Source organism: Miniopterus schreibersii (assembly GCF_964146895.1).
Source record: "Miniopterus schreibersii genome assembly, chromosome: 8".
Lineage (NCBI taxonomy): Eukaryota > Metazoa > Chordata > Mammalia > Chiroptera > Miniopteridae > Miniopterus > Miniopterus schreibersii.
In genome coordinates, this window is record NC_138109.1 from 6,005,278 (window position 1) to 6,032,432 (window position 27,155).

The following is a 27,155-nucleotide window of genomic DNA, read 5'->3' on the forward strand; positions in this document are numbered from 1 at the left end:
GGGTGTGCAGGAGGCAGCCCATCAATGACTCTCTCATCATTGATGTTTCTCTCTCTCTCCCTCTTCCTTCCTCTCTCTGAAATCAATAAAGATATATTTAAAAAACAAACAAACAAACAAAAATAACAAACCATTGGTTCACTGCTTCTCTTTTTTTTTTTCCCCTGCTCCCAAGCATAGCTTTTAAAATTTGGAGCTAAGGCCTCGCCCTGCACCATGATCCGTTAAATTTCACACTTTGTAAGTGGAACAAGCCACTACCAAATACTATCCAGTTGCCTAATCCTTTGACTCTGTCATTTACCCTGAAAATTATTCAACAAAACCAAAAGCCATTTCCAAAGATGTTTACTAGAACGACAGCCCTGAAGACAAAAGACCGGCAAAACCTCTTACGTGGCCGTGGATGGAGTGTGGTTCCAGAAACAACGGCAAGGTCTGAAGAGAGCGAAAGGCCACGTGGGAGCCACACCCTAAGCGCTCGCCGCGATCCACGTGCACCACGGGGGGGGGGGGGGGCTGAATTAGGACCGCTAGGCAGCCTCTAACTGCCCAGTTTTTTTAAACAGTTTTGGACGTTACTGACCGCTTTTAAAATTCGCATCTGAGGACCTCAAATCTGAGGAATTACGCGTGTGAGCATTTTTCTGAGTTCCAAGCTCTAAGGGCTGGTTTGAAGGTTAAGATCGTACCTTCTTGATGGTGCTGAGGTTGGCGTTCCGGGACACGGGGAAGTTCAGATAGACCCCCGTGGGCAGCAGGAAGTCAACGGCCACGCTCTGGTTCTCCTCGTTGGCCCAGAATTCCATGGGGCAGTCCACCCCGGGGGGCATGGTGCCCTTCCACGTCTCAGGCACCAGTTACCCTGGAAAGGGAGGGAAGGCAGAGTGAGCCCGCAGGCGCGCTGGGTGAGGCCTTAGACGGGCCCTTTGGAAGAAAACAGGCTGTCAGGGCCTCCGGCGGCCAGAGGCTCAGGGTGGAGTCTGGGCGCCCAAGGCTGGCCCCCCTCTGGGCCTCCTCCTGCCCGGGGTGGCTTGTGGCTCCTACCGCCCCAGGCCCCGGGCTTGGCTGAGCCCCCCCTCGTCACAAGCGGGTGCTCTGTCTGCATCCCTCACAGCAGTGGCCCATTTTCGAGACACCCACAGACCCATCCCAAGTCACGTCTTCTCAGGAACACACACACGTGGGAGACCTCTGCCACGGCCACCCGCGGGCAAAGGCGCAAAACGGCAGGACTGGCCAGACAACCCAGGGCTTGAGGAGGACCGAAGGCTACAGTTCTTTGAAACTTTCTTTTTTTCTTTGTCTTTTTAAATATATCTTTATTGATTTCAGAGAGAGGAAAGGAGAGGGGGAGAGAGAGAGAGAGAAACATCAATGATGAGAGAGTCGTTGACCCACTGCCTAGGCCGCAACCTGGGCATGTGCCCTGACCGGGACTCGAACCCCGATCGCCTGGATCCTAGGTCGATGCTCAACCGCTGAGCCACGCCCGGCCGGGCTCTTTGAGACTTTCTAACCAGAAACCAAATGGCTCAAAATTGGCTTGGGGACATCCAACAGTTGGCTGAAACATCTCAGTTATAGCAAACCCCCCTGTCATACCAGCTCCCCAGGAACAAAATGTTACAGACACGATTAAAGGTCGATTAAAGGTCTCCAAGAGTCCCCCGCCCCTCTTCAGGCTACACCACCTGCATCCTGATGGTTTATCACGTCCACCGGTGTTTTTAAACTTGTATGACACGAACATGTATCCACAAACAATTCCTAATATTTTCACCTGCTCTAACACTTCTGAATAGTGAGTCTTCCGCAACCTGCTTATATCCTTTGGATTTGCCCACGCGCTGATACATGTAGCTCTAGTTCATTCATTTTAACTCCTGGCATTTCACTGTGTAAATAAACCCAGATTTATTTACCCCTTCTCTTGTCGATGAACCTCAAGGTTTGTTTCTCCTCTGTGCGGTTATTACAAACAATGCTACAATGTATACTCTTGCTCACATCTCCTTGTGTGCATGTCAGAGTCCAGGTGAGCGTGGTCCAAGACAAATATAACGTGAACCACATGTGTAATGTCCAAGTTACCGGTAGCCACATTAAAAAATAATAAAAACATACAGACAAAATTAAGTTTCGTAATATATTTTACACAATATATCCCAAATATGGTCATTTTGATGTTATCAACATAAAAAGTACTAAGGAGATCTTTTAGATTCTTTTTTTCCCCTTATTTTCCTTATTTTGAAATCTGGTGTGTGTTCTACACTTGGTTGCACACTATAATTCAAACAATAGGTTTTCATCAGAAATCTTCCTCTCTACGTGGATTTCATACAATCGACAGGTGAAAAAGTAGCCTCACAGACTCAAGTTGTTTCCAATAAAGGAATTCAAGTATCGATTCTTAATTTAAATGAATTAAAATGAAATAAAATGTTTAAAAAATTCTTTTCCTCAGTCAAACTCTCCAGATTCAGGTGCTCATGAACTCCATGCGGCTGGCTGGCTGGCGGCCACACGGGACAGTGCAGGTCCGGGATACACACAGCGTGGAATGGTCAGGTCACGGGTGTAAGCTGTGCCAGGTGTAACCACCGTAACATCAACTCTACCTAAGTAAACTGGCGGCGTCCATTAGCAAGAGCAACGCTTAACCTTCCTCTCGCGCCAACACTTGGTATTGTCAAACTTACTCATTTCTGCCAATCAGATAGGCATCAAATGCTCTTGTGATTTTAACTTGCATTGCCCCGACTTTCCACAAAAGGCTTATCTTCTCCAAGTAGCCTGCTTATAAACGTTGCCCAGTTTTCTGTGGACTTATCTGTCCACTTCTTACGAGCTTGTAGAGTTTCTTGGTATGCTCTAGATTGAATTCTTTTGTTGATCGAATGAGTTAGAAATATCTCCGAGTCATCTTGTCATTCTGCTTAGAGTGGCGCGTCTTTTCTGATGAGCAGTTTTTAATGCTGATGAAAATTTATCGGACCTTTTCCCTTTACGTTTGATGATTTTTAATCTTTGGAAATATACTTCCCTATCCTAAAATCACATCCTTCTAGATTTAAATGACTTGTAAAAATAGTTGAAAGGAAATGTTTCGTGGGAGATGCTCTGGTGGCTCTGCCAGAGGGCCCCGGCCTCGCCCTTGGCTGGATGCAGAGCGGCTCTGAGCACTACCCTCCTCTACATGACACCACCACCGAGATCCCCATCCTCTGATTGCAAAACCACATCCTACTTTGGGTTCCTCTTTCTGAGAATGGCCGGGCCAAGGCTTTCTTTTTCTTTTTTTTAAAAAAAGAACGTTTTTATCTTTTTAAGATTTTTTATTGATTTCTTGTGGGGGGGGAGAGAGAAACAATGATGTGAGCGGGAAACATTGATCGGCTGCCCCCCTGCGTGCCCCCCCCCATTGGGAATCAAGCCCGCAACCCGGGCATGTATGTGCCCCGACCGGGAATCCAACCGGCAACCCTTTAGTGCCCGAGATGAGGCCCAACCGACTGAGCCACACTGGCCGGGGCAGGCTTTCTTTTTCATTCAAAATGTTGGGGCTTGTCAGGAAAGCTAAAGAACAAACACACTTACAATGCTCTACGTGCTTTGGCTGAGCTCGGGAAGTCAGGAGCACCTCTGGCCATTCACTCCTGAGGCTGAGATGACCAAAGGGACAGACAGGGCTCCGAGACACAGGCTCCCCTCTCTGCCCTGCCCCTTAGCACCGTGGAAGCGAAGCTTCAGCTACACTCACCCATCTGGATGCAGGGAAGTACCTTGATGTAAAATACTCATTCCTGCCCTGGCCGGGTGGCTCGGTTGGTTGGAGCATTGTCAAAAAGGTTGCATGTTCGATTCCCGGTCAGGGCACATACCTGGGTTGCGGGTTCGATCCCCAGTCGGGGCACGTACAGGAGGCAACCGATTGATGTTTCTCTCTCACATTGATGTGTTTTTTTTCCCTCTCTCTCGCTCTCTAAGATCAATTAAAAAAACACATATCCTTGAGTGAAGATTTAAAAAAAACAAAAAACTGGCCCTGGCCGGTACGGCTCAGTTGGTTGGCTGCTGTCTCATGCACCAAAGGGTTGCCGGTTCCCATTCCCGGTCAGGCACCAAAACAACAGAAACTCAGTCTTAAAAGGGGAAGATGGGGATGGCGTGGGCAGCACATAATCAAGCACCAGGCACAGGGCAAGAGAAAGTGGGGCCTTTCCCTCCGCAGGCCCAGGGCCCAGGCCCGGCCGCTGCTGAGCCCCGACCGCCTCCGAAGCCGACTCCTCACTCTGCAGCTGGCACGGGGCACAGACGCCAGCTAATCCAGAGGCCTCGGACTCGCTCCGAGAATCCAAATTGACGCAAGCACTTTGGGAAACTGTTTGACGGCATCGACCGAGCCCTCTGCCCCAGCGATTCCACTCCTGGGCCTGCACCTAACAGAAATGAAGCCCGCGCACCGAGGAGTCCCAGAGCGCCTGCGGCACCGCTACTCCTAACAGCCCCAAACTGGAAGCTTCCCAAATGCGCATCGGCAGCCGAATGGGAAAATAAATCGTATCCGCTCCCCACGGAATGACACACAGAAGTAAGAACGGTCTACAAGTACACACAGTGTGAACGGATCTCACGGGCATAAAGCTGAATGAAAGAAGTCAGGCACAGACAATTATAGAGAGAGCAAGCCTGGGCGGGACTCATCCACGCTGGCAGAGACGTGGGGCTTACCCCGAGGGCAGCAGCTACCCTGGGGGACGGGGAACGAGGGGCTTCTGGGGGCTGGGGGTTTTTGGCTTCTTGATCTGGAAGCCGGGGACTTTTCACAAACCCATCCCATCCTCAGCCCAAGTAGTTCAGGTGGGTTGAGGCCCAGGCCCAGCCAATCAGGGCCCTGAATTCCACGCGCACCCCCCCCACCCCCCTCCCCCTGCCCCGCACCATGGGGACTGGATTGGAAGCGGGAATGGGACTTAGGCCCAGCCCAGCCCTGTGCACCGTCTTTACAGTGATTCTAGGATGTGAATATCAAGTCAGTACAATGGGTTTTGACATCTGGACGTCTTTGGGAATTCCTCCTGGGGTGGCAGGAAAGACAGACTATCTCCCTAGAGCTGCGGATGACCATCGGCTGCCCTTAAGGGGTGGAACCTGAGAAGAGACCAACATGGAAAGCAGAGCTCGGCGCGGAGAGTACACGCGGGGTCCTGGGGACAGCCTTGGATGTCCTGGATCCAGCCATGCCTGAAGTTAGACTCTATCCCTGCACTTCTCAGTTCTGTTAGCCAATAAATCTCCTCTACTGTTTTTCTTTTTAAACCCAGAGCAGTTTGACTTGTTTTTTAAGTCACTTATCGCTGATCTATTTCCATTAATGCAGCAACACATTCCATCTGGGGAAGCTTCTAGTGTTTAGAAAGTTCTCTCCCTGGAAACTGACCTGCCTCTGAGAGCCGACCCCTGTCCTCGGCGGCCTTTGAGGCACAGGGAGTTGTTATCTGATGGCTCTCCTGCTGGGTGGTGGCCCCAGTACCTGTCTCTGTTTGCCCTACAACACGGTTTTTAGACTCTTTTGCCAAAGTCTGGCCCCCCGAGCTAACAAGATGCTCCAGATGGGATCTACAAGCCAACTGTAGAATGTCCTGGGCACCAAGCGCCCATATGCTCAGCCTAAAATGTATCAGGCTCCTCCCCTCCCCAGAAGTTTGCTGGTGGCCATGTCACTGCGCCCGCTGGCCGCTGACCCTCAGATATTCCTGAGTGAGCCAGGCTCACCCCTGGAGGCAGGGGCTCACAACTACTCTTGCCAATCCCATCTCACGGAAATAATCGGCACTCCTGTCTTATTGGATTGGATATTGTGTACCTGCCACTCGCCTGAGATATATTAGTTTATTCAGCTGGTATTTATTAGGTGTCAGGAATCTCTCCAGGAGGCGAGATACTCACACCCAGGTACACAGTAGGGAAGACGGATGACCACGAGCTGTATCTATGCAGAGGACAGATGTGTCAAATGGTGACGTGACCGAGGACAGCCCGAGGGGCTGCTCCATGCAGGGAGGCCAGGAAAGGCCCCTCTGAGAAGGGGACACCGGAGCCGAGAACCAGAGCGAGACAGTCCTGCCCAGACCTGAGCCACTGCTGCTGGAGCACTGGGCGGGGGCAGGGACAGGAGGGTGTGGACCAGATGGCTTGAGGAGCTCAGTGGGGACCAAGTCCCGCAGGGCCTTTAGAACAGGGGGTTCACCTGGGTTTCACGCTAAGAGTGATGGGCGGCCCGGGGGTAAGTTTTAGGCGAGGGAGCCAGGGGGCCTGGTTTGCAGTCTGAGACCATGCTGCGTGAGAGGCCTGGAGAGAAGCAAGAATTGGCAGAGGGGGAGGCTCGTGGCACCAGTGAAGTGGCTCCACCCAGGAGCCGGACGGAGAAAGGGAACCAGGATACACTTAGGCGCTGGGGTGGATCGGATGGGGACAGCGGGTGAGGAGGCAGGGGTGGCAGCCAGGTTTGGTCTTGGGAGATGGGACGGGGGGTGGAAATTTACCGAGATGGGGAGTGTAAGGGAGAAACAGATTCTGGGGGCAATAAAACAGCAAGATCCACACTTCAGACCCTTGCATCTGAGCTGCTAATTGAACATCCCAAGGAAGCTGCCCACAGGGCCCCAGTCTGGAGCTCAGGGGGGAGGTCTTCGAGGTCTCAGAGATATAATTTGGGGTCAGTAGGTGACGCACAGATGTGGAGGCATGGGGACAGATGAGACGGCCTGCAGGCAGAGGGTCAGAAAGGGCAGGACCACCCTCAAGGCGGGAGGGACCAGGCGGAGATGAGCCCTGAGCAATGGGTCCTCTCACTCTGAGTCACCCAGAATCTGGAGGCAGACTTCTGTCTGTTCACGTCTGAACCGCTGATAAACCCATCAGGGAACACTGGGCAGGAAGGAGTTCCGCTCCTTCCCTTCGCCTCCCGCTTCCGGCCAGCGCGACCCGCAGAAACGGCCACGTGGTGGCAGAGCAATCTGGGCGGCCTGCGGGTCTCGGACCCGGGACCCTCCATCCCTGTGCGAGTGGCTCTCAGTTCTCGGTCAGACGCACTCTCTCTGGCCCAAGGCTGAAGAACAGTCTCCAGCCGAGGACGCCTGAGGGGGCCTGACCTGAGTCCTGAGCAGCCAGCACTGGGGTCCCTCCAAATACTCCAGTTAAAGCACTTCCGCCACCATCATCCCTCCAGCCAGCAGCGCTGGGGGCCTGGGTTTATTCCCAAGGAGGAGGCCCCGCCACGGACGTAGCAGCCCAGAGTCACAAACACTCCCGCCGGCCTGGGAGCGAGGCCGCAGCCCATTTAACAGTCCCCTGGGCTGGCAGCCCCGCTGGGCTGGCCGGTGGCCTGTCCTAAGCTCAGACCTGCTAAAAAATTCCTCACATTCCTTTTGAAACTCCAGGGACCTGGGGCTCTGAGCTGGCAGCTCCTGAGTCATCGCAAACGCGGCTGAGGCTCTAACCAGGAGCCGCCGCCCCGCTGTCCAGCCTCTGTCCACGCAAACGCAAGCTTTTTGGTGCGGTAAGGTGTCCTGGGGAGCAGCTCCCCAAGGGAGCACACCAGTCGCACCCTCGGCAGGCTCTGTGCAGGGGGCAGGCAGCAGGGAACAAAGAAGTGTGTCCTGTTTATCTAGGCGATAAACATCCTCCGCCCTGAGGGTGCCCTCGGCAAAACATGCCTGTGCCTCCAGAAGTGACTCCAGAGCAAGGCCGCGCAGGTCCCCCGGGTCATTCCTACGACTCTGCCTGTAGCGAGAGACGCTCATTAACCCCGGGGCAAAACATCTGCCCAACACCTGCATTTCGGACCCGAGGTTACAACCCAAAGCCCAAGAGAAGGAGCCTCAGAAACTTCTAGAAGGCGGTTATACACATAGTCCAAGCGTCTACCCTCAGCCCAGGCTGGGAGGATACAAGGCCCGCAGGCGCCTGGGTTTACTTCCAGGTGCTTGTCAGCCTCAAAGAGTCCTCCTGACCCAGTGTTCTGTCTCCCGGCCGGGCTCCCTCGGAGAGTGACACGGGCCCTCTGGCCCCCGGCTTCGGGGGGAACTGAAGGCACGCGGGCAGGCCCTTCAGCAGCGGAGCCAAAGGCGGAACCCAGAGCGCGGGCTCCCCAGCGGAGCTCCTGCCCATCCACCGGAAAGGAGCTTTCTAGAAACCGGCCCCTGCTCTGCGGGGGGAAAAGCCCAGGGACCCTTCAACCCCCACACCCTCCTGGAGGCCTCGGGAAAGGGAGCCTGAAGGGCCCCTCTCTGTCCCGGAAGGTCCTGCTCATTCACTCATTCAGCAAATACTGAGCATCGGGGAACGCGACGGGCACGGGACGGCGCCACCCCTGCTCTCACGGAGTTTTCAGCCTAAGAGGGAAACAAAGCGAGGGAAAGGACAATAAATAAACACGATTTCAGGTAGTAAAAGAGCGGGAATGGAATAAAAATGAGCTCACCGGGAGGGTCCCGTCAAGTGAGATCATACTGGCGTTGAGGCTCAAATGACGAGAAGGCTCCAGAAAAGCTATGAAACCAGTTCCCGGCAACGGGAAGTGCAAAGGCCCTGAGGTCAGGTAACTGGAGTCAAGGGCCTGAAGTGGGGCTGACTGGCGGGACAGTGAGGAGATCCTGCAGGTGCAGCCGGTGGGGAGTCCGGGCTTTGTTAGCACCGCGATGGGAAGTCACCAGAGGGCTCTGAGCAGATTGAGATGCCTGGTTTTACACTTTACAAAAGAGACACCCTGGCTGCCGTGAAGAATGGAAGTGGGAAAGCTGTTCGGGCCAGGGCCCAGGTAAGACTAGATGGATGGGGAATGCGCTGGGCCCCCCAGGCCACAAAGCACCCCTGCGCTCGGCTTTTGCTGGGGAGCAGGCCTCCCCGCACCCTGGCCTTGCCGTTTCCTGGCCTCAGAACCTCCTGCACGAAGAACTGAAACTACAAACCAGAAGGAAAAGTGAATGGCCCAGGGTCCCACAACAGGTAAGAGTTTTCGGATAGATGTGCTGTTCCTCCAAAATACGAAACCTTTCACGGGAGCCGCTTCAGTGTGTCTGGGGGGGGGGGCGTCTAACAGTGTCCTCCCTCCCCGGCGGCCACGGTGGCCCTGGGGGCAGAAAGGTGTCCCCACCACCGCTGTGAGTCACAGCGAGAGGGAGGCGGTGCAAACAAATCCAGTGCAGGCAGCACCTCTGCGGTCCTCGAATGCCGAGCCGCGGTCCGGCGGTGGTCAGCTGGGGGTGGGCACATGTGCCCGAAAGGAAATGGGCAGGGAATCTCCAGGAGCCAGAAGCCAGGAGAGGTGGACATCCCGACGGCCAGGACCAGAAGGAAGGGCTCGTCTGCAGGGCTGCCCGACGCCCCGAGCCCCTGCCGCGGGAGAGACGGGTCGGAGGAGGGACGACAGTGTCCTGTGGCCCCGACCGGGCAGATGGCAGCCCCGTGTCTGCTCGGCGGGAACCAGAGGACAGGAACTGCCTTGCTCCCTGGTTCCTGTCTACCCACTTCTGCTTCCCTATTATTTGTTTTTTAATTTCTTCCTTTTTTTAAAAAAAAAACCTTATTTATTTTTATTTATTGATTTGAGAGAGAGAGAGATGTTGTTCCGCTTATTTATGCTCTCTCCCGTTTTAAATGTGTCTCCCTGGAGGCCACAGTTTTCAAAAGCACTGCACCTATTTTTTTATTTTAAGGACAGTAACTTATAATTTGAATATTTAAAACAGGAAAAAAAAAAATCTTCAATGCAGGAAACCCAGACAGACATCAAAGGTGAGAGGTGTGGGTCTCTGGAAATTCTCTTCTATTTGGGGGAGAAAAAAAGACTTCTGACTCCTGTTGCCGTTAGAAAAAGTGGGCCACTACCCGGCAAAAACTTCTCTCCCAACTCTCTCTTATGATGTTCACTTCAAGGCCCACCCGGGAAGGGGTCGCTGCACCCCAGTGGAGCCCCAGACACCGCACATCAAAAGCAACAGAAAAACCCATGGTCTCAGGTCTGGGAGTTTGGGGCATTCAGGAACTGTCCTAAGGGGGCAATTGGAAAGGTAAAGCTACATGCGGCAAGCTATTCACTGTGGCATCGCCAGCGACAGTGGTAAATCTGAAAGAGTAAGGACATGGCTAAGTCAGTGATCACACGTGAACGTAAAGGAGTGAGTGTGGCCCTGGGAAGGACTACACGGCACTGCAAATACGCCCCACAGCCAGTGGCATCAAAACACACACGTTGATCGTGGCGACGTGTTTGTGGGCAAAACATTTCAGAAAGCAGAGAGAAAACAAAACAGCTATATGATGGGTGTGTGCGGATGTCACAATAAGGGCTTTTAAAATTTAGTATCTATGAAAGTTATACAAGCAAGTGATTTTAAAAAGTACTTAAAACTAGCCGTGGCCAAGTGGTTCCGTTGAGTGGAGCGTGATCCGGCAAAAGATCGTGGGTTCAATCCCTGGTCAGGCCCCCGGGGAGGTGGCCGATCAATGTTTCTCTCTCCCATCAGTGTTTTTCTGTCTCTCTCTTTCTGTCTCTAAAGAGCAGTAAAGGGCATATCCTTGGGTGACGATTTTAAAAGAAATTACTTAAAACTGAAATGCAGCAAATAATAATAATAATAATAATAATAATAATAATAATAATAATTATTTGGCAGTGTCCTGACCTCCACAAGCAAACATCCCACCCCCAATTTCACTTGTGTCTTTGGATATTTATCTCTACATTTCTAAAATAATAGGTCTGTACTGATATTTCTGGATTTTCAACTTGGAACTTCTTGCCTTAGAAGGTAAGCTACTGGTGTCGCCCTACACGTCCACACAGGCACACACCCTCTCACCCGTCGTCCGAATATAGCAACGTGATGGTTTTTCGTTAATCAAACGTCATTGCTTACACTATTATGACTGTGTAAATATTGTTCAAAGCCAGGCCATACAGTACACTGTGATTTTATTTCTTTACTTGTTCAATTTTTTGATATTCCTGAAGTTGATAGCGGCCTCACTTTTAATTTTGTTTTCTGTATACAAATATGTAATTCCTCCCCCAACTCTCCAACTATAGAACTCCTCAAAAATGCAGCAGATATGTCAGATAAACCACCAGCCCCATCTTTTCTTGGAGCTCCTCCTGGCCGACGCTTGGCCACCCTGCTCCGAGTGGGGCTGACTGCGCTCAGGCCAGCCGCACAGCTGCAGAACTGGGGCTTCTCTCCACCACCACACGGAATTCCCTTCGCGTCCCCCCACCAGTCAGGGGACCTGGCTGCAAGCAAAGCAGCGACCTCTCACTGAGTAAGCAGGAAAGGGGCAGACGGGTTGTGACACGTTTGCTGCGCTGTGAGGAGGTCACAGTTCTGTTGGAGGGTTTAAGGAAGGATCAGCGATTTGTACTTGAAAACAAAGCACAGAAAAACAGTGAGGCAACGATCAAGTCCAAGAAAAACAGAAAGCCGGACGAGAAACATAATTGCGGCCCACGATGCGGACTCCCCACTGCACATCTGATGGCAAAGCTGCTCTTATTGCCTCCGAGTCCTGGGTGGCAGTGTGTACCCCTGCCACTTCTGTGCCAAGAACCTGACCTCGCAGCCCTAGCCCTGCTGCACGGATACAGTCCATGCGTCATCCCTCTCTTCTGTGTCAACTATCACATCGGTGCATCTCGTCAGCGGAGCCCAGGTCACAGGTCCTGCCTACAGCGGACGCTTGGAACGGAATACTTTTCAGTTCCCAAGGTGGGGTAGGTGTTTGTTTCTTTTTTCTTCCCACTCCCAAGACTCCCAGTAAGATAACAGCTGAAGTACAGAGAGCCGTTTGGCAGCCGAGCCACATGAGAACAAGAGACAACTGCACATTGTACTCTTTGTTCCTCTTTCTGGGTTTACTTTCTCGTTTTGGTGGAGCACATCCTCCAGGATCTTCCTTGAAAAGGGTTACAAAGGGAGGGAGGGCGGGAAAGTTTTTGAAAATTCATCTCTAAAGAAATACCTTTATTATTTGGCTCACGTGACAATGACAGGATTCTGGGGTGGGAGTTAATTTCCCGTGGAAATCTGACAGGTCGCTCTACTGCGCTGCAGCTTCTGGAGTTGCTTTGGTCGAGTCCAATGCCATTCTGTTATCTCATCTCCTATAGGGGTGGCCTCTTTTGTCTTTGTTGGCTTTTTGTAACTTTTTTCTATCTCTGGAGTTTTGAGAGTTCATGACGACGGCCCACAGTACATCTCATTCTTTTAATACTCACCCGAGGATATTTTTTTCCATTGCTTTTCAGAGAGAGACACATCGATTGGTTGCCTCCCCGCACCTGCTCCGATGGGGTCCAGGGACCGAGCCTGCAGCCGAGGTACGTGCCCTCGGCTGGAATCGAACCCGGGGCCTTTCAGTCCTCGGGCCGACGCTCTATCCACTGAGCCAAACCAGCCAGGGCCCATCTCATTCTTTCACGGAGTGTTTCTTTTATTATTCACTGCATGGAGGGCTACACAGAGACGCCGAACGCGGGCACTCCTTCAGTTCTAGAATTTTCTCCGGAAGTATTCTGGATAACTTCCCCTTCTCTGTTTCTTCCCCCCCTTTTCCTGAGCTCCTATGAGATGGACATTGGGCCTCCTAAGCAGATTCTCTAATTTTCTGATCTTCTCTAGAAATTTATTTTTCAACCTTCCAGCGCTATCCTACTGAAATTTTTACTGTTACTATCGTCGTTTTCCATAAACCCAAGAGCTTGTTACTGTTTTATGAACATTCCTTTTTTTTCTCAGAAACAACCATGCTATGACTTCTGTTTTCCTGTTTGTTTAGGTCTCACTCCAAGTGCGATGACCCACAGCTGCCCATTCAGATCGAAGAGCTGGGCACGCGAGCTGGGCACAGGGAGAGCTAGTTGCTAGCAGGTGTCACTGTGGCGTGGCAAAGGAGCAACCTGGCTTTTCAAAAGGGTCTCCCTCAATGTCGGCGTCCGAGGGTCATTTTTCTCGTGAGGTCAGCTTTCTCAGGAAGAAGTTCTTCAAGGCCCTGCCCGGAGGGTGGGTGTGAGCCAGGCTGCCACGTTCTGGGGGCCAACCAGAGAGGGTGCTGCGTCCAGCGCGCGGACTTCTCCTGGGTCCTCCTGTGCTCGGTAGGCGCCTCCTCGCAGCCTCCCCTGCCCCAGGCTGGCCCTGGGAGGACCTGGCCCAAGCTGCCTGCAGGAACCCCACTGGCGTCTTCTGCTGGGGTGCAGCCCGGAGCCGCCTGGCTACGGGGGCTGAGCCAGGCGGCTGTCGCTGTCACACACACTTTCCACCAGTCTTCCTGCTCCCGCCACCCTCTACACCCCAGGCCGGCGACACTCGGTAGCCCCCATTCTTGAACCTGGGCGTGGGGGGGGGCTGTCCTGTGGACACATCAGCTTGCCTCCCCCGCGGCACAGGACAGTCAGCGCCGTCTGCGTGGCCTCTTTCCCCCACCTCTCTAGGATCTTCCAACAGTTTTGCTCACACCCGCCCCCTCGCTCATCCCTCCCTTGTTCTTACAGGTCCCTCTACTCTCATTCTCGTGGCTTTTGCAACAGAGCAGAAACAAGCATGTACGTCCAATCCGTTATGTTCACGCGGAAGTCCCTAATAATACTTAACAAGAAAGAAAAATCCAGTCTCCAAAGATACAGACGGAAGACCCTCTGGTGGATGGGGGAAGGATATTCCCACAAGGAAACAGTGGTTGGGGGAGCGAGAATTCTAGGAGAGCTATGCTTGCATTTGTTTTCATTTTGCAAATTTCTGACAGTAAATAGGTATTTTTATGAATAAAAACACATGAGGATTAAGAATTATTATTAAAAAGGTATCTTCTGAAATAAAAATCAGGACAGTGTAAACAGGCGTGTAGAAGAAACTCTAATCACGGCAACACAGGTCCACGCGAGCCACAGTTTCGCCTGTGCTCCAGGGCCTGGGTCCCACAAAGGCACCCGAGGCCTCCAGAGGGTGGTGGGGGCGGGAGAGGTGCTGAGTGGAAGGAATTCTGGGCCAGTCTCTCGGCCTGTGCCACAGTGGCTCTCTGTTTTTACCTGCTTTACAGGTTAAAATTCTGCTGAATATTTTGATCTTTTAAAAGAGATCCACACGTCACAAGAAAGTTTGGAAAGTGCCAATGAAGATCTAGAGTAAACGAGGTTGACGGGGGGGACCTCCAGGATGACACCACGCTATAACCCAAACCCTTTCCATCCTAAAGTGACAGTAGCCACTCAAGTGTCTGGATAAAGGGGAATGGGCTGTGTGCCCACAGAATACATAAGCCCCCCGCCCCCGCCCCAGAGCTTGCAAAGGGGACTGCGGGCCTCTGGACCTGGGAGCTCCCTAGCCACACCCGGCTACTCCCAGATGCCAGGGGGCGGGGTGCTTAGCCAATGCCCAGCCCATGTCAGTCTCTGGCCTCAGTTTCTTCATTTGCACAATGAGAGGACTGTATTCATCTTCCAAGCTAATGTTCTAGAAGCTCCAAGGAGCATCCTATTACGGACAGAGCGACTGCCAACTCTCTGGAGAAACAGAATGTCCCCAGGAAGGATTCCCTGAGAAGCGAGATACCGAGTTATCAAAATTCAACCCACTTCCTTTGGAATAAAGTTTTACTTTTCTCTCCCCAAACAGGCCTGCCCAGCTCTACCATGACCAGAGCAAGTCGAACACCAGATGTAGCAGCTGAATAATGGGCTCCAGGCCCCTGCCTTTCCCAGCCAGCGGCACCCCTCTCTCGGGAAGCTGGCTGAGGTCTAGTTCACTTCCCGCTCATCGGCTCCTAGCACAAATGTGGGTCACGTCTCTCCCTTTCGGCTCTAGTCCTACAGATAAGGTTCTCCTTTGGCTGAAGGGGGGGGGGGCGGAGGGTTACATTCAAACTTCAACTTATCTACAAAATAACATCTCTGCTTCTCCCACCATCCCACGTGTCTCCTCCGCCCAACCTACCTCTCTGGAATGGTCCAAGGAAGACCAGCAGCAACGGCCCCTCTGCCTGACGGATCAAAGATGCTTTGGAACCAGCGAGCGTCATTCCGCCCTGGCGTGACTCTGAGGGCTCCCTATCTGTCTGAAAAAGAGAGAGAAAATAAAATTTAAAACGGAGAGTCTCCGAAACGGTCTGTGCATTCTCTCACAGAACTTCAGCTTAAAGGCGACAGTTGCACCCAGGCTCCCCTTCTGCAAACCAGTCACATTCTGCTGGATGGGCCTTTTTCAACATCTGTGGCGATGCCACCCCAGCTCCCTTTGGTGGCACTAAAGCAAACCACAGGAGCGTTTCCAGCGTCTGAAGCAGAAACAGATATACATACAGATGACTCAGATCGTTTTTTAGAGTTGTTTGTTGGTTTTTGTTTGGCTTTTGAAAGCAAAGTGAGCGATCTGAGCCATGCCTGGGTTTGAGTTCCATTCCACCGCTGCAAACAGCAGGTCCCTGAACTTGAGGTCCCCGTTTGCAACCCAAATTGCACGGTCATTAAGGAAGACCCATCCCGGCTCCTGGAGATGAAGAGGGAGTATGGGGACGAGGGCCCACTCATGCATCTGCGGGCCACTCCTGGAAACAATCTGGCCCCTTCACCGAACCCCAGACCTAGGGCACAGCTGGGAACCTCCTGCCTGGGACCCACTAGGCGTGGCTGGGGAGGGCTGCTAAGGAGCCAGAAACCTAAACACCGGCTTCCCCCAGGAGACAAAAAAGCCCAGTGCTGGTAGGACGCTGTTGGAAAAGGGTGTCGGTTCCAAGAACGCGCTTCCCAAGGACAAGCTGAAACTCTCGCCGCCGCTGCCACCCGCTCCTGGGAAGGATGCGCCCCCGGGGACCCCGCGGCGGGAGCGCAGGAACGTAGGCGCGGAGGGTCCCCTCCACTCGGCCTCCGGGGGACGATGACAAGGGCTGCCCAAGGCCCTGCCGCCGGGGAAACAGGAGGTCAGCGCCAAGAGCTACGGGAGAATAACTTCCACCGATGGCCGGCGGAGTTAGGGGCGCGCGGTGACAGCGGCGGGGAAACGAGGCCGGCGCGGAGGAGGCGCTTTCGCCCGGAGGAAAAACAAAGCAGAAGGCCTGCTGGAGCCCGGGAGCGCGGCGGGAGAGGCGGGCGAGGAAGCGTCCGGGGGAATCAGGTCAGGAAACGCGGAGCCGGGACGGCTTCACCAGGGGCGGCCGCGGAGGGGCCTCTTCCCGGGAGAAAGGTGGGTCCCCCGCCCGCCAGGGCCCGGGGGCCTGGGCCCGCCGCCCTCCAGCCCTTTGGGTTCAAGGGCACAGCTCCGGAGGCAGGGCTCGGAATGGACCGAGCGGGATGCTCAGTCCCCAACCCGGGCGGGGGGAGGGGAGGGAGGGCGCGCGGGGCCCCGACAAGTAAACAGCTCGGCGGGCGCGGCGCCGGGCCCTGCGCATCCCATCAAGGGCGACGGCGGGACGCCCCGCATCCCGGCCCCCGGAGGCACAAAAGGGATGCACTGGGATGGGGAGAGGGGGGAGGGCGGGAAGCAGCCCACAGCGCAGCGCGCCCCCCGCCTCGGCCTCCCCGCGGGCCGGGGGACGCGCGCGCCTCCCCAGCCCCCGCGCGCCCGGACCCCAGCTCTCCCCACGCGGACAAAGCGCGGCGCCGGGCGGGGCGGCGCGGGGCGGGGCGTGCGGGGGGCGGGGGGCGCCGAGACCCCGCAGACGCGCGCACAGGTGGGCACCGTACCGGGTGTCGGGGCCGGGGGCGGGGCCCGGTCTCCCTGGAGACGGTTGCCCAGGGGGACGCGGCGCGCTGGTCCCGGAGCGGCGGGTGGGCACGAGCCTGCGGGCGGCGGCGGCGGGGAGCCCGCGAGGGCCTGAGGGCAGGGCCGCGGCGCGGAGCCGGCTGGCGGGGCATCGGCGGAGGGGCGCGGCCCGGGGCGGGGCCCCGGCGACCGGAGGGCGCGGCGCGGGCGGGGCCGGGGCGGGGCGTCGGCGGGGGCGGGGCGTCCGCGCGGCGCGGGCGGGGCCGGGGCCTGTAGCTCGGTGCGCGCACCGTCGCCAGATTCCCGCAGCCCCAGCCCGGAGAAGCGCCCGAGCGGCCGCGGGCGGCCAGTCCCGCGGGACCCCGGCGCCTGCACCAGGCCGACCTGCCGGGCTGGGCCCCGGAGCCGCCCGCCGCCCGCCCCGTAAGCCCCGGGCGCAAAGTGCCGCTGGCGCAGTGAGCGGGGACTGGTCGTCTGCCAACCCGCTTTCCGCTCCCGGGTGCCCAGGGAACCACCCGAAAGGGCGGGGCACTGGACCCTGTCACCGATGGAGAGCCGCGGTCACCCGAGGAACCGGCCATCCCGGGCTCGAGTCCAGTGTGCGGGCTGCCCGCCAGCCTCCGGGCCTTCCTTCCCGTCGGGGTTCCCCGTACAAGTCGGGTGGGTTTCCCCGGGACTTTCACTGATGCATCTTTTCATTACAACGGGCCGCGTGTGCGGACACCGCGCTCCTGCGCTAACGCGCCCGCCCCACGCGCTTACCCCGGCGCGGCGCGTTGACCCGGGCATCGCACCCTAAGGTGGGTGTCGGCCTCCCGAGGGCTGTAAAGGAGAAAACCGAGGCTCCGAGGACGGGGAGCTTGGCCTCGCACTGGACACGCCCGCCCGCCCGCACGGTGCCCGCCTCTTAGCGGCAGAGCGTTAGAACTGCGTCGGGTGGTATCCGGCCCAGACGCGCGCGGCTTTCCCTGCAGTGGCCCAAGTCCCCTCAGGACGTGCTGTCGGGTCACAGCCCTGGACTTAAACCTTTGCCACAGCGGAGCGCGAGGGGAGGAGGGGAGCGCGAGGCCCTCAGTCACCCGAGCGGGTCCCAGGGGCGCAGCGCACGTGAGTGGAGGAGAGTGGTGGCCGGTCCAATGGCTCTGCGCTCCGCCGCTGTCGGGGGTCCAGGGGGGGCGCCCAGGGCAGGGCGCGCCCATTCAGCCTTCAGCAGGCTCCACCGGTCCCCGCACCCTCTAGGGCACGAGGGGAGGGCAAGGGGCAAAGCTCAGCCCGAACATGGGAGCAGAGGATCAGGGGGCAGGGTCCTGGGGTGTCTCCCACGACCCTCAGTGACCTCTGCGTCCCCACCCCAGCATCCAGTAACCCAGTCAGGGCCAGGGCCCAGCACCCCAGGAGAAGGAAAGAGGGGCGATGTCAGGGCGGGAGGAGGCAAACCCCCCTCAGTATCTCATCCCCAGAAGCCAGACACTCTCACTGAAAAACACACTCGCATACACATTCACACACACTCGGGCACGATTATGTAAACGGACGCCCAGTGACAGGCTGTCAGTAGTCCCTCACACGCACTCAGCCACAGAGACCAAACACACACAGACTCGCACAGTTATGGAAACTGACACTCACACTGTCACAGACACCAAGACCACACACACACACACACACACACACACACATCCACAGGCCGAGCCTCACTCGCCCATCCACCCACACAGCGGGCGCGGCTGTGCGCTTGGCAGACAGTCTGTGGAGAAGGTGGAGCCTGGGCCATTCGCTGGGGACAGCCGAGGGCGACCCAAGGGTCCAACCGAGGGCTCAGCAGCCTAGGGCTCGGCCGGCAGGCTTCCTCCATCTCCCCTTCACCCCTCGTGTTCCCAGCCTGGGGAGGGGAGCGGTGCAGCCCTGACTCAGAGGGGTGCAGGAATGCCTGGGCCCCCTGCTGAGCTGCCCTTGACCCACAGGGTGGGGTTCCTCGGATTGAGAAATAAACCGCTGGAATTCACAGCTGGACCTCGGATGGGAAGTGAGGAACTGAGAGTTAGTTCCCTGACAGCCACCCTGGCTGGGGAGGGGTGGTACCCCCAACCAGGAAAGGATCATGACCTATAGTGCCAGGCCGCCAAAAAGATGTTACAAGGGGCAGAAGGCTTTGGTGGTTCCACTCCCCCCATCCCAGCCACGGGCGCCCTTCTCCCTAGGGGCCCAGGCCTGCAGACTTCCCTTTCTCTCCAGATGGGTCTGCAGGGAAGCCAAGTTCAAAGACAAGGTTCTCATCAGCAGTGGAACCCAAGTCACACGCCTGGCTTGGGGTTCAAATCGGGGGTCTCGGGTGCTGGTTGCTCTGGAGCCCAGAGAACAATCCAAGATTCTTTGAAACGGCAAACGCCACAAAAAGTCATCCTGCCTGTATTACAAAGTTATCCTGGAACTGCACTGACAAATTCCAGAAAGATACATCACATCAGTTGTTTGGGAGAGAATTAAGTGAATTAATACAGATACAAAGTCTCTAGCGCCTGGTGCAGATAGTAGATGCTCAGTAAGCGTTGGCTCTCGCAGATGGGAAACAGACGCAAAGAGACTGACTTAAGTCACACAGCTAGTTAGTGGCAGAGACAGACGAAAACCCAAACTCTCCCGATTCCTCATTCGGGGCTCAGGTATATTAAGTCCTCTCTGAGATACAGGTGAGGGCATGAATAAATTACAATAGCCCCCCCTTATCCACCGGGTATCCGTCCCAACACCCCAGTGGATACCTGAAACCGTGGATAGTACCGAACCCTGTGTGTACTGTTTTTTCCCTATACATACATACATACAATAATGTTTAATTTACAAATTCGGCACTGTTAGAGATTAACAACAATAACTAAAAATAGCCCTAGCCGGTTTGGCTCCGTGGTTAGAGCACTGGCCCTCTCAGACTGAAGGGTCCCGGGCTCAATTTCAGCCAAGGTCACGGCACCTCGGTTTCAGGCTCGATTCCCGGCCCCAGTCGGGGCCTGTGTGGGAAGCAACCAGTCACTGTGTCTCTCACATCGATGTCTCTCTCCCTCCCTCTCTCCCTTCCACGCTCTCTGAAAAGCAATAGAAAAAATATCCTCCAGTGAGGATTAAAGAAAAATAATAACAACTAAACATGAAATAGAAGAATTATAACAATATACTGTAATAAACTGTATGAATGTGTCCTCTCAAAATATCTGGTCGTATTGGACTCGCCCTTCTGGCGATGACGCGGGGACACGCCCATGGATGAGACAGAGCGACGCTGTGGAGTAAAATGAGTGCACCGAGCGCAGGCTCCGCACAGCGGTGGCTCTGGGAAGCCAGGCGGCCGCTCAGTGGCTACTGAAACTCTACTTCAGTGCGTGTCGACTCATGACAAGACTGCGTAAATAACTGAGTTTTAAAAATTTTTGTGGACTGCCCATAAGCACTTGTGTACGTTTTACGGGAAACGTGGGTTCAACTCTTCCCAAGGAGGCCCCCCGGCCCCGCTTGTTCCTCTCACTGCATGCGGTTCAAAAGCAGGGGCCCACTCCTGCCGCAAATCCCCATTACCTGGAGGAAATGCTAACCGGTTAAGACCATCGCCACCTCCTGTCGGCAGACAGGCCACCGTGAGAGCTACCGAAGGTCCGTACAGAATATAGAAAGGGGAGAACTCCAGCAGTGGAGAAATGAACCAAACACAGAAACGCCCAACTGCCGGCCAGTTTACCTGCCTTAGGCCCGGTTAGTTCTGTGGTGAAAATGTTTGCAGCAGAGGTGCTTACGGGGCCCAGGGCCAGGGTGGGTGCAGTGGACAAAGGGATGACCCACATCCCCGGGGCGGGAGACTTCATCCTGCTACTCACAGGGCCCGCAATTTCAGGCTCCTGAGTTTATTATTTCTGGAACTTCCCATTTAATATTTTCAGACAGAGGTTGGCTGCGGGTAATTGAAACCTCAGATAAGGGAGCGGGGGCGGGACTACTGTAGTTTACTGGATAAATAAATTCATTTCAGCAGTGCAAGAAAAATCAGAGTACATAGAAAAATTACCTTCCCACCCCTCTACCTGCTGCTGCCGAAAGGAGCGGGTCCCCTTTTAAGTTCCTAAGCAGGAGGCAGGAAGCCAGACGAGCCGGCTCCAGCCCATGAGAGCCCTTGCCACGTGCGACCAGTACAAGGGAAGTTTGTTTTCTTTACTAATCACCCCTCTCTCTCCTCACACTTCCAGGCAACCTCACTTCGAGGAAATGTCAGCTGCTCTCAGCTGCCCACCGATACTCCAACCACCAACCACCCGCCTTCCTGGAATCGACTGGCTGTTCCTATTCAAACCTGGCACTCAGCACTGTAGGGGGTCAGAATTTGTCACCTCAAAATATGGCACTTCGGCATTGTAGGGGGTCAGAATTTGTCACCTCAAAATATGGCACTTCAGCATGTATTTTTTAAAATATGTTTTCATTGACTTTAGAGAGAGAGGGAGGGAGAGAAACATCGATGTGAGAAACATCGGTCAGCGGCCTCCCGCACGCACCCCGACTGGGGATCGAACCCGCAACCCGGGGCATGTGCCCCAACCAGGAATGGAACCTGTGACCCTTCGGTGCGTGGGATGACACTCAACCAACGGAGCTACACCGGCCAGGGCCTGCATATTATTTTGAATTAAACGTAGTTGAGAAACAGCCAGTGCAGGAAAGGGCCCTCTGAGCCTCCTTTGTCCCCCTGAAAAGCAGGAGATAAATGTCCCATGTGAAGTTGCCCTCCCTGTCCCAGGAGGAGGGTGGGATCCATCGTTATCACCAGAGACAGGGAACCTGGGACCGAGAGCCAAGAGGCTGCAGCAACGGACCTTGTTCCTTCCATTTCCCTAGGCCTAGCCCAGACCCGCTGGTCTTACCAACCCTTCCCACATTTATTGTTTCTTTGTCTAAAAAGTACAAAAGCTTCCTGTTCTGGCCACTTCTTTGAGCCTCATAGCTTTGTGGGGCTCCCGTACTTCCGTACGTAATTAAATTATTATTTATTTTTTTCTCCTGTTAACATGTCTTTTTTGCTCCCGAAGGGTTTCAGCCAAGAACCTAGAAGGGTAGAGGGACAGTTATTATTATTCCTCCACTAAAGAATTTTTAGGTGTGGTCAGATAAGACACTGAGTGGGGACAAGACTAGTAAAGGCTACGGGGGGGGGGAATAAGATGAAACGAACAACAAAAAAACGCACAGTTAAATGTTTGTTTTTAATTCTATTTGGGAAAACAGGAGGACTGTGGAAAATAATCCTCCTCGAAGGGGAGAGACAGTTTCCATGGTTATGCACACAATCCCCCCTCGGTCTTCTTACTCTCAGAGACAGGCTAAGGGAGCCTAATGACAGGAGCCAAAAAGTGGCTCATCTGTAGTTAAAAAGCAAAGTTAATTAGAATCCAGAGCTTCTTTCTTTCTGTCTCCCTCCCTTTCTCTCTCTCTCTCTCCCTCTCTCTCACCAATTCCCCTGCTCAGACCCAAAGTCCGCCTTAATCGAGGTTTCCGGAGTCTGTGATCTGGGAGGGAGCAGATGTTTGCAATGCTCATTCTTTCAAGTGTCCACCCCAGAACCTTCCGGGCTGCAGGTTCTCTCCTAGGAAAGGCTGGAGCAGGAGCCCGAATGTGCCCTGGCAGAGAACGGAGCCGCCCGGCAACCTTTCCGTGCGTGAGATGACGCCCAGCCAACTGAGCCACACCGGCCAGAGCGGGGGCCCCGGAGTTACAGCTGGGTTCGGCTGAGTCTCCCAATTACTCCAGAGATGAGCTGTTTCCTGTGAGAGCAGCGCCTGCCCCTGGGCAGCGGGGGGAAGGGGTAGCTGGGCAGGGGGCTTCTCACGGGGACTTTGCAGGGAGCCCCTAGATACACGCGGCACCCCGCCACTGCTTTCTGTGCGCCTTACGTTTCCAGTTCTAGCACGTGATCCTCGTGGGAGGACACCACGCCTTAGACTTCTTTATATCTTTTATAGAAAAAACCCACATATTTCTGTTTGTGGACAAGATCAATTATGAACACAGAGGGTGCCCAGAACAACAGGGCATAGTGTGAACCACACGTCCAGGCTCCTGAAAGATCCCCTGGAAACTCACAAAACTGATCTTCCAGAACAGTCAAACTTCTTGATGTGTGTGGGGAGCCACCAAGGGCAAGAAAACCGGACAAAGGGCTAAGAAATTTTTTTAAGTTGGGTCCAAATTTGAAGGTAAAAATAATGAATCTGGCAATAGGAGACTAAACATAACCACAGAGCTGATCCTTAAAGATCACTTAGTTAAGATGGGCAGGGGGCTTGCTGGGGTCACACAGCTGGGTTTCCCTGTGCTAAGTATCGGTACCTGAGAGACGGATACTAAAACCAACGAACGACACAGACCGTGGCAGCTGACATTTTCTGGCCCAAACCACATGGACAGCAGTCCTCATGCTTAAATGCCCTACATTTATTGTGGAGGTTTTAAAACATGGTGGCAAATTCTTTAACACTCTGCCAATGAGGGGTGCCACCCATGTCCCTCCCCTTGAATCTGGTGGACCTGTGACTCCTTTGACAGAGAGGGGAGCCCAGCAGAAACGATGCTGAGGGACGTGAGAGGTTAGGTCATGCAAGGCCATGCAGCTTCCGCCTTGGTTTGGAACCAAGCTCTTGGGGCTCTGCCCATCAAGAAGGAAAAGTGACTCCCTGAAGCAGCCACGCTGTGACGAAGCCCCGGCCAGAAGGAGAAGCCAGGTGCAGGCACTCAGGTTGACAGTCCCATCTGAGCCCAACCTCTGAGCCATCCCCGCCCAGGCAGCTGGACTTGCATGGAGAAATCTCTGGGTGGATGACAGCCCTTTGAGAGGCTTCCCAGCTGACCCTGGACATCCTGGAGCAGAGCCAGGAGGTCCTGCCAAGCCCTGTCTCAGCTCCTGGCTCTCAGAATCTGTGAGCGTAATAAAACAGTGGTTGCTTCACAACTCTAAGTGTGATGTGGTTGTTGATGCAGCAATAAATACTTGGAACTTTGATTATCTCATTAAATCCTAAAAATAGTCCCCTGAGGTAGTTATTATCACCATCTCCATGGGGAAACTGAGCCCCAGGACTTCCCCAAAGCTACACAGTAAGTGTCGGGAACAGGAATCGGATCCACCTTTAACCACCACCAAAAAGTGCTTCTAACGCCGAATCTTTAGGGCACGAGGCTCGGTTTTTAATGCATGATTTATGCCCATTTTATCAAGACCTGATTCTGCCCCTAAAGAGTCTCACGGACCACCCAGGAAAGGAGGGGTCTCCGGTGGCTTCTGTTGGAGAGTGTGACCCCGTGTCACGTGGGAAGTGCCAAGTCCACTGGAATGGGTCCTGGGGCCTGTTCCACTCAACATCCTTCTTGACAACACGAATGAAAGGAAAACCAAAAACTGGCTCATCAAGTTGATAGAAATGTAAACAGAATCCACAGATACCCGGAGAAACCACTATAAAAATTATTCTACCAGAAGTGGGCAAATCTGGTGGAACCACGTGCAAGGCTATATGCAATTACATGCTGCCTTCCCTGATTACAGAGCGGGGAAGGTGGGACCAGAGGTCGTAGTGGACCCAAGGCTCAGCCTTTATGAACGATTCGGCTGGGCGCCGGGTATCACGAGGGCCATTCTCTGTATGAAACTACATCCAGTCCCGTGCCCCTCCTGGTATTCACACCTTTTTTGTGCAGCTCCGACCCACATAATAGCAGGGTTCGACTGTGCGACCTTCAATATTAGATTATAAAAGGCCAGGGGGCTTCAGTCTTGGCCACTCTTTGTCTCTGCCATCGCGGAGGTCGGGCAGCAGCCATGTTGTAAGGAAGCTCAAGCTGCGCTATGAGGCCCACGTGGCAAGGAACTGAGGAGTCCGGCCAGCAGCAGGCCAGTCACCGAGCCCTGCCAGCAAAACCTTGCTCCCCCAGCTGCTCCCAGATTCCCAACCCACAGAAACTGTAAGGTGATAAGTGTTTGTTGTTTCAGCTGTTACGTTTGGGGGTGATCTGTTACACAGCAGCAGATGTGGCTGCTGTGTGGCCCAGCACCTGCTCCGGCGTAGCAGAGGCCCCATCCCTACATGTGACTGATAACAGGTAAACGGTCAGTACAAACAATCCCTCCTCCGTAATTGTACGAGTCAGATATATTCCTAAAGAGGAAAGAAGCTAAACGAGAGAAGCCAGCCCCCAAAAACCACATCCTGTAGGATTCCATTGATGTGAAATGTCCAGAAGAGGCAAGTCCACAGAGACAGAAAGCAGACTGGTGGTTGTCAGGGGCTGGGGGGTTGCGGAGAAGTGGGGAGGCAGTGCTCCTGGGTACAGGGTTTCTTTCAGAGGTGATGGCCTAGGATCTATTATAGCGATGGTCGCACAACTCTCTGGACTGTGCGCATTAAATGAATTTTATGGTATGTGAATTCTGTTTCAATAAAGCTTAGTATATTAAATAAAGAGGCGGAGCTCAGGCAAGGTCACGGGTCCTGAGCGGGGAGGGGAGTGGTGCCCACGGAGGCTGGCCACCACAGGGCTGCGGGAAGCTTGCCGTGCTTGAAGTGGGGGCCCTCTCCATGCCTGGGGCACTGGGCACCGTGATGTGTGGCGCTCAGCACCAGCCCCTTTGTTCACTGGCAAAGTGGGGTTCACATGCTAATCTTTCAGGAGACCCCGCCTGGTCTCACGCCGCCTGGAACCCAACACATGGAGCCTGGACATGGCTCTGCCTCCCCGTACTCTGTAGATTATTCCACCCGCCTGTGACCTACACCATCCCTCACAGGTGGGCTTTCCACCTGCCCGAGCCAAGGCCCTTCACGCAGAAGGGGGGGTCCCAAAGCCACAGGCAGCAACTGTCCCAAAGGGCGCTGGCCTGGTGAATACGCCATCCTACAGAGGAGTCGCCAAATGATGCAGGGAAGTCGGTCCTTGCTGAATGACCCCTGGAGAATTTAGGACAAAGACAAGGATTTAAAGGGCACAGAGTAAACTTGCACGTGGTACTGAGGCAGTGGTCAGGACCAAAAATAGAAACAGCTTCAAAGCAGACTTTCAACGAGTAGAGTGTGGGGCAAGCCTGTCTTCCGGAGGCCTCAGGGGGTTGGAAACTTGTGTCCCTCTCCTGCCTTTGAGATTGGTTTTGGAGTCAGAATCTCAATGCAGAGAAGCCAGTGGTGGGACCCCAAAGCCCCTCAATGCACCCTAACAGTCTGGGATGAATCCAGGAACCCGGTGGAAGTATATGCAAGGATGTTCTTGTATGCAGGACAATTCCTGCGGAGGGGCCTGGGTTTTCAGCAGTTTTTCTAAAGGACTTGAAATCTGAGAAAGTTCAGGAACCACCGGGTGGTGGAGTCCTAGGGTCGGTGGATAAATGGGGTTCCCAGGCCCAATTCTAAAGTGGGGGGTTCCCCACCAACAACAAACAATTCTCAGACACCAGCAGGGAGCTCAAGAATGCAACTCAACTTTGACACTGTCTACCCAGAGGTAACATCATCTTCCACAGGTTAAGGGCTCAGTCCTACAAGGCTGACCTACATGCACACGCACACGCACACACACACTTTCACAGCGACAGTGGAGATGGGTCCCCCTCGCAAGGATCTTAGCTCCTTGGCAGTTTACTCCGCTCTCCTGGGGTCCGCTCTGCAGCTGGCCGCCCACCCAGGCACTCAGCCCCAACCTCTCCCCCACCTGGCCAGGGCCTTGCTTACATGTCCTCTCTGGCTCTCATGACACCCAGATCTGCAGACAAGCACTGGGGATGAAGGAGTCCTCTGGACACCTCTCCATCGCCCATCGTCTGGTCAGTCTGTCCTTGGCAGGTGCCCCTGGCCCACCTCCTTCCACTCCCAGAGCATGTGTCCAGGCCCTTCCACCCCTGTGAGCCTTTGAGGTAAGTTCAGACTCTGCCCCAGAACAAGAGCCTCAGCATCATGTATGGGCCTTGTCTTTGGGGCTGCAGCGGGCAGCCCATTGCTGAGCATCTGCCACAGCCAGCAGATTCCGGCGTCTTATGTCCATTTTCTCATTTAATTATCACAGGAACCCCTAAGGTGGGCCTTCTGCTTGCAAAGGGGGGAAGTGGAGCTCAAGGAGGGTCCAGCTACATGGCCAGTCAATGGGAGAGGCCAATGGGAACCCCCCAGGTGACTCCTGAGCCCGGCTCCTACCACTACACCACATGGCCTCTCCTGGGTCACTGCAAGGGAACCAGATTTGGGCCATTGGTCAAGACCACACCCGAGGCCTGTTGCCTTGATTGTGTCACCCACCAGCTCGAGAAACCTTAAGTACTATTTCCAGTAAAAGATTCAAGTGTTGGGCAAGGAGGCAATTGAGATTTCCGAGGCCAGGCCCAGC

The 27,155-nt window shown here is 54.6% G+C and overlaps 1 protein-coding gene across 5 annotated transcripts in view; it reads right to left on the reverse strand.

The window, feature by feature from the left end:
- The window catches only part of PIK3CD (phosphatidylinositol-4,5-bisphosphate 3-kinase catalytic subunit delta), a 47,820-nt gene that overhangs the window by 12,183 nt on the left and 8,482 nt on the right, over window positions 1-27,155 (reverse strand). For 3 of the 5 annotated variants that reach the window (XM_081144956.1, XM_081144955.1, XM_081144952.1), the window contains exons 2-3: window positions 14,991-15,111; window positions 693-865 (exon numbers count right to left, since the gene is read on the reverse strand). In XM_081144956.1, the coding sequence (XP_081001082.1) occupies window positions 693-833 (141 nt within the window). In that variant the 5' untranslated portion in view covers window positions 834-865; window positions 14,991-15,111. Of the gene's footprint in view, window positions 1-692; window positions 866-14,990; window positions 15,112-16,735; window positions 16,847-27,155 lie in introns of those variants that run through there. The other 2 variants (XM_081144953.1, XM_081144954.1) reach the window with 2 other exon arrangements.